General features: G+C 34.9%; 1 protein-coding gene across 1 annotated transcript in view; it reads left to right on the forward strand.

The window, feature by feature from the left end:
* The window catches only part of INTS13 (integrator complex subunit 13), a 31,261-nt gene extending 18,925 nt beyond the window's left edge, over window positions 1-12,336 (forward strand). The window contains exons 9-17 of the mRNA XM_036758960.1: window positions 157-246; window positions 445-534; window positions 2,611-2,789; window positions 3,485-3,655; window positions 4,644-4,798; window positions 5,055-5,285; window positions 7,272-7,411; window positions 10,197-10,332; window positions 11,963-12,336. Of these exons, the coding sequence (XP_036614855.1) occupies window positions 157-246; window positions 445-534; window positions 2,611-2,789; window positions 3,485-3,655; window positions 4,644-4,798; window positions 5,055-5,285; window positions 7,272-7,411; window positions 10,197-10,332; window positions 11,963-12,002 (1,232 nt within the window). The 3' untranslated portion in view covers window positions 12,003-12,336. The remainder of the gene's footprint in view (window positions 1-156; window positions 247-444; window positions 535-2,610; window positions 2,790-3,484; window positions 3,656-4,643; window positions 4,799-5,054; window positions 5,286-7,271; window positions 7,412-10,196; window positions 10,333-11,962) is intronic.
* Window positions 12,337-13,493: the final 1,157 nt, after the last annotated feature.

The raw sequence follows: 13,493 nt of genomic DNA on the forward strand, positions 1-13,493 counted from the left end.
TATCTCTTTTTGTATCTCTTGTGTGGACTCGGGTGCATTGAACACAGTAGCCCCTTAGTAAATATTTGTCGAATTGAATTAAATCTGGTATCTTACATAGAAAAACTGAAATGTTATACTGTATTTCATCTACATTTTTTTTTTGATATATTAAAGGTGATCTCCACTTGGGTGGCAGTAGTAGAGAAGGCTCATTTAAAGAAACAGTAACACTTAAATGGTGCACACCAAGGACGAATAACGTTGGTAAGTACTTAAAATAATTGAGCAAAATAAGGTATTAAGAATAAATCATAAGGTATTTAGGAAATTTTAAAAGATGATAAATAGGTTTTTTCATCTTTAGTCATCATTGTAAAGATCATGGGGGAGGTAACTTCTCCCTCCTATAATGGAAGTGATTCATTTAGGCTTATTTACATTAGTGTTTACTTTGTGTTTCAGAATTACACTATTGCACAGGAGCATATAGAATTTCACCTGTAGATGTGAACAGCAGACCTTCTTCCTGCCTTACTAACTTTCTTCTGAATGGTAACTTTTTCCTTTGTTTCCATTGGTACAATTATATGTGTAATTTTATAATTGAGAATACTTTGAAATAGGTGTGCTATTTCACTGCAGTTAATTGCTAACAGATTCTAAAATTTGATCTAGGTCTGGAAAATTGTTTCCCTCTCTATCCTTTTAACCTTTTTTGCACTAATTTCTTTGAAGTTAAAAATTAAAGAACTCATGCAAGTAATTTTTCAGAGATTTCAGAAAATGGCTTGTGTTTCTGATCTTCCTCAAGAGTATTATGTTTTATTAATGAACATTATGACTAAAATATTTTCTTCTTTTTAATTGCCCCTCAGATTTCAAATTAATATTTTGAAGAGGCAGATAACTTAGAGTTACTTCTTTGATTCAAAATAGTTTTTTCTTAAACTATAAAATTGTTATGAACTTAGTCCTTTATATCACAAAACCTTTTTTTTTTCTTTTTTTGATCCTGACCTGTAATTTGATCAGGGTAGGGAATTCTTGACCTAGAAACTCATTCTACAAATGCGTGTTTGTAATTTTTAGTCTTATGAGTAGCCTGGGGACACTGAGATGTTAAATCACTTGCCAGTAATCTCACAATTGGTTTATATTAGAAAAAGAACATGAACCTAAATCTTGATGACTCCAAGGCTGTACTTCTGTCCACTATGTTACACCCTCTTGAATTTAATTTGTAGCATTGTATCAAATAACTTTTATAAGTAACTAAGAGTGACAATGTACCCTTGTAGTAAATTTAATTTCATTTTTATATTATACACTTAGAGGATAGAATAGCTACACAAAATTCAGATTTTAATAAAGATAATAGAATTAAATATTGAATATTTCTAGGATGGCAGCTGCTCAGAGCTATATTCTGTTGCAGAAATCTCCAAAAGCATCTCCATTTAGAAATGATGGTGATACTTGTAATAACAATGCTGCTTATAGCTTTTGTGGCTGTACAAGGCCAATAACACCAGCACACAGAAGGGCTGCTAGCATAGGTTCTTTGATCTGCTTTTCTAAGAAAAACAACTTTAAGGGGTTAACAATCTCACTTTAATTAAACATACATATATCATTCACTTAATTCAGGGGAAAAAGTTGGCACCTTGAACTTCTGAGCAAATATAAACAGAAACTGGGAGCAGAAATTATATAAACAGAGCAAATAACACAAGCAGACAGGGCTTCTAGCTGTCTGACTATGACAATACATACAGTTACCAGAGAGAAACACCAACATCTGGGTTTTCAAAGCTGGGGCTGGTGGGGCGGGGCTGGAAAGGCTACCCAGAGTCTTGTCCGGCCAAATCACCGACATTCTTCCAGTGAGTGTGCCCCCAAAGCAAAGCCTCTCTTCTCACAGTTCTGAGAGTCCTAGCTTCATGGCTGCCCTCAGAGAGAGAGAGAGAGAGAGAGAGAGAGAGAGAGAGAGTGTGTGTGTGTGTGTGTGTGTGTGTGTGTGTGTGTACGTGTATACACACATACCCTTTTTCAGAGTCTAAGAGCTTCATACCTCTCAGCAAAAGGATGTGGGCCTTCCTACAAACAAAGGCAAGACTCAATCAAAGGCATTTGATTTCCTTAGTCCTGAGAAGCACTCCAAAAGGAAAAGCAGTAAAAAATCCCACTTTGCTTGTCTTTACAGTACTTTGAACAGGATGGAAGTATAAACTTCATTCAGAAAAGCCTTAACAGCTGCAGGAACTCAAAACTGTTAAGTACTTGTGGTGACAATGAAGCATTATGAAACAAAAGTGGGACTTCCCTTTTTACTGCTGCTTTTCTAGAGACTGGCCAGAAGTGCTCTCACTTTCCTTTGTGGTGTCCAAGTGACTTGTGACACCAATATGTACAGATATTTTACCAGACACTAAACTTGGATAGCTTCCTTCATATAAATCTGAAAAATTAGAATAAAACAGTTCACTGAAGCTAGGATACAAACCTGGAAGGGAAAAGACCTGCTAGATAAAATCTGTGGTTGGGTGAGTGAAATGAATCATTGGGAAATATGTTTAAAGAGGAAAAAATTACCAAATTGAATTAATTTGCTTATCTTGGTCTTGACAGGTCGTTCTGTTCTACTGGAACAACCGCGAAAATCAGGTTCCAAAGTCATTAGTCATATGCTTAGTAGCCATGGAGGAGAGATTTTTTTGCACGTCTTGAGCAGTTCTCGATCCATTCTAGAAGATCCTCCTTCAATTAGTGAAGGATGTGGTGGAAGAGTTACAGATTACCGGATTACAGTAAGGCTCTAATGTCTATGAGTACTGCTTCAATGTTTTGCATTTACCAGGCTGTTAAAGGGACTTTTCTGCATAAGGTGGTTTGATTTTGTTGTTTGATTCTGTTTCTGCTTAGTTAATTTTGTGAAGTAAATAGTTTTGCCAACAAGATTGGTTTAAATACTTAATGATAACTATTCATCATATGATTACTTTAACTTTGGTGGGAGACAAAAAATTCTTACAGTAGTCTTAGCTTAGTATTTTATATTGTTTAATTTTCCGTCATTTAAAGGAATTGAACTTCTCAGAAGTTTTAGCCTTCGAAACATGTAAATGCAGCCCTGTTTTTTCCATGTTTTAAAGATTTTCTTAATCCAGACATAGCAACATAGCTTTATTTAGGCTCAGATCTCTCTTTATACGTTTAGGCATGTGTGTGTGTATTTATGCATATATCTGTATATGTGCATATAAACCCACATATAAGCACATATGTATGTGTGCATATACACACCTATTTTTCAGGATATCTATCTACATTTATCAGAAATGTTTCTGGACACACACCACACAAAAGGAACAAAAGATAGTGTCTGGTGTTTCTTCATTGCATGTCATAGAACATAAATTTTAAGAGAGGTTATTACATTTAATCCATACTGTGTAAATTAGAAAATATAGTTTCTAATTTTATCTTGTTTGGTTATCATTAGGATTTTGGTGAATTTATGAGGGAAAACAGATTAACTCCTTTTCTAGACCCCAGATATAAAATCGATGGAAGTGTTGAGGTCCCTTTGGAACGAGCAAAAGATCAGTTAGAAAAACATACTCGTTATTGGCCTATGATTATTTCACAAACCACCATCTTCAACATGCAAGCAGTAAGTAATTTTAAATTGTTATGCAGTTTTAATTTTCTTTTTTGGCTACATGCTTTTGCCAGGCATAATAAATATTTACCGTATTATGTGACAATTATATAACTTGTTCTGATCAATATATATATAGGATGCCAGCTGCGAAATTTATACAGTAGAAGCTAAGCCTATTGTAGTAGAAAGAACACCAGCATGGGAGTCAGGAAGCTTGGGTTCTGGTCCTGGCTTATCATGCATTGATTGTAGGACTTCAGGCAAGTCATCTCTAGGCCTCAGTTTCCTTGTATACAAAATAAAAGGATTAGATTAGACCAGCAGTTCTGTAATCTCCCCCTTCAGGGAATCTATCAGGTCACAACTGTTTTCATAATTTCATAATAATTTTATAATTCATAAACCATAAACTGTTTCATGACATTCTCATTTCTGACACAGTCAATATTGATAGATAAAACCTGCATAAATAAAACCTCCTTGGAGGGTCCTCAATTTTTAGGACTATAAAGGACTTCTGAAACCAAAAAGTTTGAGAACCACTAGATTAGAAAATCTCTAACTTTCTGTTTCTATCACATAAGTAATCCTACAATTTTTTGTGTAGAATTATAGGATTAAGAGTTAGGAAGGACCTTAGCCAGTAGCATTCCCACTTATGTTGCAACTGAGGAAACTGATTCCCAGAGAATTTGTGATTTACCCAACTGTGTATAGATAATTGATAGCAAATCTGGAGTGTAATTCAAGTCTTCTGATCCTGCAGTCCATTGTTTGTATTCAAGAATCTCATTTAAAAGATGTTTTAGTCTAGGGAACACAGCTGTATTCTCCCTTCTTTGAATAGGCAATATAACTTTTTAATGAACTGTTTGTAGCTTTGCTTGAAGGTTGGATTTGACTCTTGAAATATTTAAAATCATATGAAATGTGACTTTGACTTTAGGTGTTTTTGTTGCTCAAGACATTTGAGTGTGTTTTTTTTTTTAAATAATAGGTAGTTCCTTTAGCCAGCGTTATTGTCAAAGAATCCTTAACAGATGAAGATGTATTAAACTGTCAGAAAACAATATACAACTTAGTTGATATGGAGAGAAAAAATGATCCCCTGCCTATTTCCACGGTTGGTACAAGAGGAAAAGGCCCTAAAAGGTAGTTGTTGTTTTTTTTTTTAACCCTTTTCAAAAAATTTAAATTTAAGAGATTAACATTTATACTACAGTAATTTTTTCTGGTTATCAAGTAATGTAATTGAATGCACAATAAGTGCCACATAGAAGAAGACGAATACCATGCTTATCACTTCCTTCTTTTCCCTCAGTGTTGGTTAACTTTATTTTTTGGTGTTTTAGCTCTAGCGTGTTCTATTTTATATGAAAAAAAATTGTTTTGTTTTTCTTTACTGCAGAGATGAACAGTATCGTATTATGTGGAATGAATTGGAAACCCTTGTCAGAGCTCATATTAACAACTCTGAGAAACATCAACGAGTCTTAGAATGTTTGATGGCATGTCGGAGCAAACCCCCAGAAGAAGAAGAGCGGAAGAAACGGGGAAGGAAGAGAGAAGATAAAGAAGACAAATCAGAGAAGGCAGCGAAAGATTATGAGCAAGAGAAGTCCTGGCAGGATTCAGAGAGGTAACTTTCAAAAGTTAATAAATGAACCATAGAGGATATTGGCATGTGACACGTTCTACCTACCACACATTTGAATATTCAAACATTTATTTATTAGTAGTTTTTTTTTATTTATTAGTAGTTTATTTCATCTAGTTTCATCATCAATATAGCATTCTCTCAGCCATGCTGTCTTTAAATGTCATAATCAGAGTTAGAGCTCGAAGAGACCTTAGAGGCATCTTATCCAAGCCCCTTATTTTACAAATGAGTTACAGAATTCAGTGGCTTTCACAAAGTCACACTGGCAGGAAGTGGAGGCGCAGAGCTGGGATTCAGTTGATTGAAGCTCATATCCTCTAACTCTAAATATAGTACCTTCCCTCCCCACCCCTACCCCCCAGTATCACAGTAACTTGCTCAATGTCATACATGTCCTTTCCCTAATTATAGAGAAATAGGTTGCTTTACTAGTTAGGCTTATTATCACTTTAAATTGAGGGAAAAGTACAGATAACTGTTCAGAATTTATATTTTTCGAAAGTTGAAGTTATTCAAGATAGCATTATTTTTGCTATTAATTGCATAGTCCCCGTAAGAATATACTCAGTTCTTGCACTGTTTAGTGAAATAAAGATTGTTTTGATAAATTGAGCAAAAAAGTAATCCATAATTATCAATATATTAACTGCTCAATTGGCTATTTGTTTGCATGTGCATCATTTTCCTACCCCACCAGAGATGAGGCTCTGAGTCATGTGGAAGTAATAACAGCATAGTTAGGGGCTTTTAATTTAGGGTTGTTTTTTTTTTTAATTTAAGGGGCTCCTTTCTTCCTACTCAAGGGCACTGAGATCAGTAGCATGTAAAAATAGGTCCACCTTGTCAACAAAGAAAATTTCTTCTCTTCATATCCTTTATGTCCTAGAAATTCTCTTGTATGTGTCCCAAAAGTACTTTTCTCTCCTAACTCTGCTTCAGGGGAAGAGGAGTCTTGGTTGCTAACCTTTGGAACCCAACATACTATGTGTTATAGAGGGAAAAGTCTGAATAATAGTTTTGTCTATTTTCCTAAATTGGTAGAATTAATTTTTTATCAGCAATTTTAAAGTTATTCTTAAGAGTGAGTTAATTTCTGTCTGTAAATTTACCTTTTTAGATTTTCCTTAAGTTTTTCAAGTCTTTTAAAGCTAAATTCATTTTTGATTTAGTGATATTTTGGTTTTTTTTTTCAATTATGAACTTTAAAACAAAAATGAAACAAACATTTCAACATGCAAAGGATAAAAATTATTTTGTATATCGATATGATATGTATTGTATGTATCATGTATCATATGATATGATATATATTGTATATGATCACATATGAATTGGTTACATGGTTTGCTTTTTTTTAAAGGGTATATTAAATTTCACAAAGTAGTAACAGAACTGTCCTATTTTGTCTTCCCTTCTGAGCTCTTTTTGTTTGCTTCTGTCATTTTAAAATTGTTTTGCTAATACTCTTTTCCTTTTTTTCTACATCAGCATTACTACTCAGTAACCTCCCTTCCCCCATCTCTAAACTCTCTCTTATCACAAATAACTGTAGTTAAACCAAACAAATCAGCACTTAGGTCAGGTCTCCTGTGCCATCATCTCTCTGCTAAGGGGTAGAAAGCACACTTTCTTATCTGTCACTGTGGTGATCCCAGTTCTGAAGTCTTTCAAAATTTTTTTCTTTATGTTGCTCTTCTCTGTGTAAGTTGTCTTTTGAAAGTTTCATAACATTTAATCCTACTCATTTAATTATTTTGCCTGAATTGAAATTGAGGGTACTTCCTATCACTTTATGCATTTTCTAGGTGTGTGTATGGTTAGAGGTACAAAGATTTTGGGGAGGGTGGTGTTTTTTTTTGTTTCAAAATTATCCTATGTAGAGAAATGTTAATTTCCAAAGACTGGCTGATTTAAGAATCAGGTTAAAAAATATAGCTTAAAATTCACTGTTTGAATTTCCTAAAGATTAAAAGGAATTTTAGAACGTGGAAAAGAAGAATTAGCTGAAGCAGAGGTTATTAAAGATTCTCCTGATTCTCCAGAACCTCCAAACAAGAAGCCTCTTGTTGAAATGGATGAAGCTCCACCCGTGGAAAAGTCCAAAGGTGAGAGAAGCTAGGACACCCTGTTTTTAGAGGCTCTTAGAATCTAGTCATCTCAGACAGCATCATCTAAATGGATATTTGTTGTCTGAGGCAACAGAAAACCTCCCTGCTACACCTTTGAATTTGAAGTCTCTATTCATTGCCTGGAAAAATGTTGGAGTGAGAATTATAGCTATAGCACCATTAATTTCTTTTGAGAACAAAATATTGTAATGAAGTCCAATTTAAAGTAAAAACAAAATCAAATCTTTACGAATTATGCAAGGTAGAACAGTATGTATTTTCAGCCATATATGATGAAAATGCCTTGTACCCATTCTCTTTTTGTTGAAGATCAACAAGACTGGCTACCGAATCAAGACATTTTTTTTGGTTTTCTTTTTTCCCATTTCTCTTATTCTACATTTTTTTCCTCCCCAAGTGTCAGTCCTTCTGTTTACTTCAATCACTCTTCTTACATGTTGACCACCTCATAACCCCTTTTTAAAAAAACAATATTTGTATTGATTGTTTTAGTGTGAATGAGTTTTAAGCAATTTTTCCTTTACTCGTTGCATTTTAAAATCTTTACTTGCATTTTAAACCTTTTAACTCTTAAGTTATGGAATAAGCTGTCTGTCCCTGTTAAAGGAATTATAGGCATCAGCAAGCAGGTGAGAAGGTAAGTTTTTGAGACATACTACCTCTACCCTGAAAGTAACTGGTGTTTTGTTTTTCTCTTTGTTTTGTTTTTGGTGGGGCTTGTTATAAAGGAGAGGGGCAAGAAAATGAATTAAGGATTTGTCTAGTCCCTATAGTTCTAAATCTGTGGTGCCATGACTCTCTATAATCAGAAGGGCTGCCATTTCTATAGCACTTTGAGATCTGCAACGGATTTTCACTACTATCACCTCATTGGAGCCTTATCACAGCTCTATTTTTAAAAATCTTTTTACAAAGAAAGAGAGGAACTGTGGGGTCGTTGCCAGTTGGCACATAACTAGTAACTTTCAGAAGGGAATTCAGCCTACAATCTTCCTAGCCCCCTGCTGAGCCAGGATGCTTCTTACCAGAGCCTAGCCTTGGATTTAGGAGTAGAAGCAAGGAGGCCTACTGACGACACTGTCATTGCCAGGGCTCTTGTTTTTTTTCTTTTTTCTTAATTTTGGGAGTTAGGCAAAGCCAGTGTTGCTTCCTCTCAGATTCTGGAACCTTGAGTTTGCCCTGCCTTAAAAGAGGCCCATGGCCATGCACCCTGAACATTTTTGATGCTTATTAGTTTTGTAGTCTTGAGCTAAGCACCTGAACTTCCTGGCCACAGCTTTCTCATCTGTATAATGAGGCTTGTACGTAAGAGTCCCCAGGAGTCTCTTCAGTCTTTGATCTATGGTGTTTCCAGGTTCATACTTTGTTTTCTATCACAATTAACACTAAAATGCAATTTAAAACAAATATAAATATAGTATGGACCTTGTGCGACAAACTGAAAACTTCCCTGTACTTGCTGTCAGTCAACAAACATTTAGTGCTACCAATAAAAAGGAAGGCAGAAACAGAGAAACAGTCCCTTCACCTATTATATTTATCTCTCTTGGTGAAGTTTCTGACCAAGTATGACATTTAATATAGATCTTAATTAATTGTGATATTTTCTGGCATATGGATTTATAAATATATATTATAAATTGTAACATCTCAGGTCAGTTATTGGGAGGAAAATGAAATTATGTTTTGAATTGACTAAGGTCAGAGTGTATTTGACATCATTTAGTGGCTCTTTTGTAGATTATTTGACAATATCAACATGTTTAGCCTTTTCTAGTTTTGTGCCACTATTTCTTAAGTGCCCAAAGTACCACCTTTGAGAAAGAAGAGGACTCTAGATAGGGTGAATACATTATACCCTGGAAGTAGAGATAAGGAAAGCTTCCCATATGTCAAAATGGTGCTTTAGAATAGGGGAGAAAATTATTCATGATGCACTAGATGTCTACTTGCTGTCAGTGTGGCAACTTTCCTTTCTCCTTAGGCTCTTAGCAGAATACTCTGAGAGTATTTCTGTGGGTAATAAAACTTTTAGATTGAGCTTAAGTTCTTATAATAATAATAACTCACCTTTATATTGACTTTTAGGATAACAAAAGTTTCCTCACGATATCTCTGTCAAGAATAGTTTTTGCAGATGAGGAAATTGTGTTTGAAAGAAGTCAAGTGAAGTTAGGTAGCTACAAAATTGAAACAAATCTGATTCCAAATCCACTGGTCATCCTGGACACTCCTTGACTGTATTTTTTTTTCTTTATGTGTTACTTCAATGTGCTCTTGAATCTGTATGGTTGATACTAGTTGCATTTTTCAGTTACTTTATTTTTCTCTTCACTCAAATTGTGAGGATATTTTATCAGGAGAAACAAAGATACACTTTTACATTATCAAGCTTCAATCCTGCATAGAGAGTGTTGATTTAAGAAATTGCTTGGAAATAGTGGAAATACTTTTTCCTAACTATTTTTATTAAATTTGACATCTTAGAAGAGATAAATTATTTTGCATGAGGGGACGATAACTTGGGTAGGAAATAGCTTATATGTTTCTTTTCCTTTTTTTTTTCCCCAGAAAAACCATCTTACTTAATCAGTTGTCATAAAGCATTCTTTACTAAATGGCTATAGTAGGAGATTAATCTTTTCTTAGAATTCTGTGAAATAGGATGACATTGCTACAAACTTGATAGGTCTAAAATTGAGCTGATTATTGAAATAATTTCCATACCTGTTTTTCTCCTCTCTTTTCAAACATATATCAGGGCCAATGTCTTTGCTGTCTTTATGGAGTAATAGGATTAATACTGCCAACTCCAGGAAACACCAGGAATTTGTTGGTCGTTTGAATTCTGTCAACAATAGAGCTGAATTATATCAACATCTTAAAGAGGAAAATGGGTTTGTATTATTGAATATGGTGCCTTGCAGAATAACCCCTTTCACAAAAGTTTCTTTTCCCTTCAGAAATCCAGCTTAGCAAACATTTTCAATGCCAGAGTGGTCTGTGTTTTTGTCATTGAGGCAGTGGGGAGCCACTGAAACTTCTTAACAGGACTGTGAAAGGGTCAGCCCTGCTCTTTAGGAATATCAGGGTGTCAGCTTATATGGAAGTTGGAATAGAAAGTGGGGAGGCTTGACATAAGGAGACCAGTTAGGAACCTGTTTCAGTAGTAGTCCTGGCAAGAGGTGGAGAGAAGCTGAAATAGGTTGGTCGTGTTAGTAGAGAGAAGAGCAGAGATGTGAAAGATGGTTGGGGGCGGGGTGAGGGGGCAGTGCAAAACTGACAAGAGTTGGCAGCTGATTAGTGAGAGTAGTGTCCAAGATTACTCGTAGGTTAGAGAGCTGAGGGACTGAAAGTAGGATAGAGCACTTGTCAGAAACAATGAAGTTAGAAAGAGAGTAAGCTATAGGGGAAAGGTGATGGGCTGTGTTTGGATTATTCTGAATTTGAGATGCCATTGGGATATCAAAAGTGGAAATATCTTAGCAGGCAGTTGGAGATGTAAGACTGGTGCTCAGGGGAGAAGAGAGCTGGATAAGTAGATTTGGAAGTAACTGGCAAAGAAGTGATAGTTGAATCCATGGGAGCTGATGAGGTCAGCAGAGATGATGTTGAAAGCAGGGGAGAGAAACCAGTTTGCTATCCCTACATGTGTGAGATAAGACATGAAGGTACTGAACCAGGGAGGAGAAATTAGTAGTGTGCAATACTGCTGAGAGGTCAGTGATGATTAATACATTTAGTCTTTTGTTAATATGTTAAGATTATTAAAGCTAGCAAATGTAGAAGTTCTTAACATTTGCTATCAGAGGATGGCTTTTAAAAATGCTCAGAAGAATTTGTGAAATTATGGAAGAGGAGCAGTGTATATATATATATAGAGAATATAAAGAAACTTTAAGTGAAATGCTATTCTTTTTAACACAGTAGCTCTTACTGAAAGGTTTAAATTCAGATAAGATTCAGACTTTTTGTTTCTCAGCTATTCTTGAGGATAAGTTTCCAAGCCTTCCATAATATGGCTCCTACTGACGTTTCCAGTCCCATTTCTCTTCATGCACTCTGTTCTAATAAGACTACCTGTACCATACATTCGATCTTGCTCGGGTGCTACCTCCTACTCCTGGCCTTTCCTCATTCTCCCCCTCACTTCACTGCGCTCATTAGTGCCCTCTTTGTTTTTGAAATTTCTTTGTATTTATCTATGTACATGTTGTGTTCTAGTATAATATTTGTTCCTTGATGGCAGAACGTTGTATCCTTGGTGCCTTCCACTAGCAGACATTTAGTAAAGTTGTTGTTGTTTTTAAATTGCAGTTGAAAGTTTACTGATAAGAAAGAAGGGAAAAACCCTTGAATAAAGTAGTAGGATTTTGCTTGGTCATTTGAATGTGTTGAATTTTTAATTTAGTCATTTCAATTTTGGAGCTCTTTTGAAAGATCAAGATCTTTTGAAGAGTAGTGGAGTAAGACCATCTGTTAGATGTTTCCTTCTTCCAATATCTTTGTTCCTCTTCTCTTTCTCAGGATGGAGACAACAGAAAATGGAAAAGCAAGCCGGCAATGAGCAATGACCTGAAGAACTAAACCTTAGTATATGGCATACACTGTTTTATGCTAGATTTGATACTAGTACTTTTTCAGCAAGATTATATAGTTACATTGCCTGGACTGGTTTTTACAATTTTATAAATTTCATCTAATTTGATCTTTTTTGTACAAAATGTAGAATCGGCACAGGATAAGCGGAGGATTCACAGATGGGATTTGTCCTACAAATCATAAATGCATTTTAAAGTAAAGAGCATTCCTTCTGGAAATGTTAAAGATGGTCTTGTATCTCTTTGCCAAATAAAATTGTTAAAATATCTTTAAAATAAAATATTGGAGAAGTTTTAAAATTTAAAAATATTGCTATACTTATTTAGCCAGAGCTGGTTTTAGAATTTTTTAGAAATGTTTTGAAACAGTCTAAGATTATAAAAGTTAATAGATAACCATGATTTTAATCTGGCTTGTTAAGTATTGAGCATTCAAGGAACTACTATGCAAACACTAAGTACTATGCAAGGTAATGTGCTATCTATCATCAATTATGTTTTATTTCTTTTGCCAACATGACATTTTTTGTTTTATGTTTGGTGTTTACAGGGAATCAATTTTAAAACAAAGCTTTTATCATTTGCTCTTATTTTAAAAATTGTTCTGGAAAATAGTGTATACTAATGTTGGCTAATTTTTTGAAGTCAGTACTGAGAATACCACTGTATCTCTTGTCATGGATTAGAAGATGTCTTTTTTTTTTTTTAAGGCTGTGATATATGCATTCTAAGCTGGAATCTGAGCAGATCTCAGAGCTCTCACAAGTGCTATGAATATCTTGTCTGTGCAGTTAGGAAGTTCCCCACTGCTCTAGGTTTTCTTGGGCTTCTTGTTTTCTTAAAGATTATTCATCTGCAAGATGAATATTGACAAATAGTTGGCAAGGACTGCCAATGAAAAGATGCAGTTTCTCTAAGTCCAGATTACTGATCCAGTTTTAAGATTTCCATGTCTTTAAAGAAAAAGGAAACCAGTCTTCACTTGAAATTCACCCATGCTTTGAAACTTGCCTTTTCTCTGCCTTTCAGTACAAAGGCAATCCATGCATAGAGCCATAGGCTTTGGTGTTTCCATGAAAATATGGTCGATATAGATAACTTTCTAAATTAGAAAACAGCTAGGTTTCATTTTCTGTCACCATGCCAGAGTAGCTTCTGAGTATGTACTTCTGCTTTACTCTATGACTGTACTAACTAGAAGTCCCTGTGTAAGACTCTTAATTGAGATGAGATATAAATGTTCATTTATCTCAATATTATCACATAAAAGTTGAACTGATATACGTATGTGTACATCAGAAATACGACAGTGTACTTCAGAAATAGCTAGGGCATGTGAACGTAAGTCTTAAAAATCTCCAAAACATAGCCAGTATTCCAATATCCTGTTCTAAAAGAAAGAAAACTGTTGCTGGAAAACTCATTAATTGAATAAGTAAGTATGGATTTTTAAAAAC

Source organism: Trichosurus vulpecula, chromosome 5, assembly GCF_011100635.1.
Source record: "Trichosurus vulpecula isolate mTriVul1 chromosome 5, mTriVul1.pri, whole genome shotgun sequence".
Classification (NCBI taxonomy): Eukaryota; Metazoa; Chordata; class Mammalia; order Diprotodontia; family Phalangeridae; genus Trichosurus; species Trichosurus vulpecula.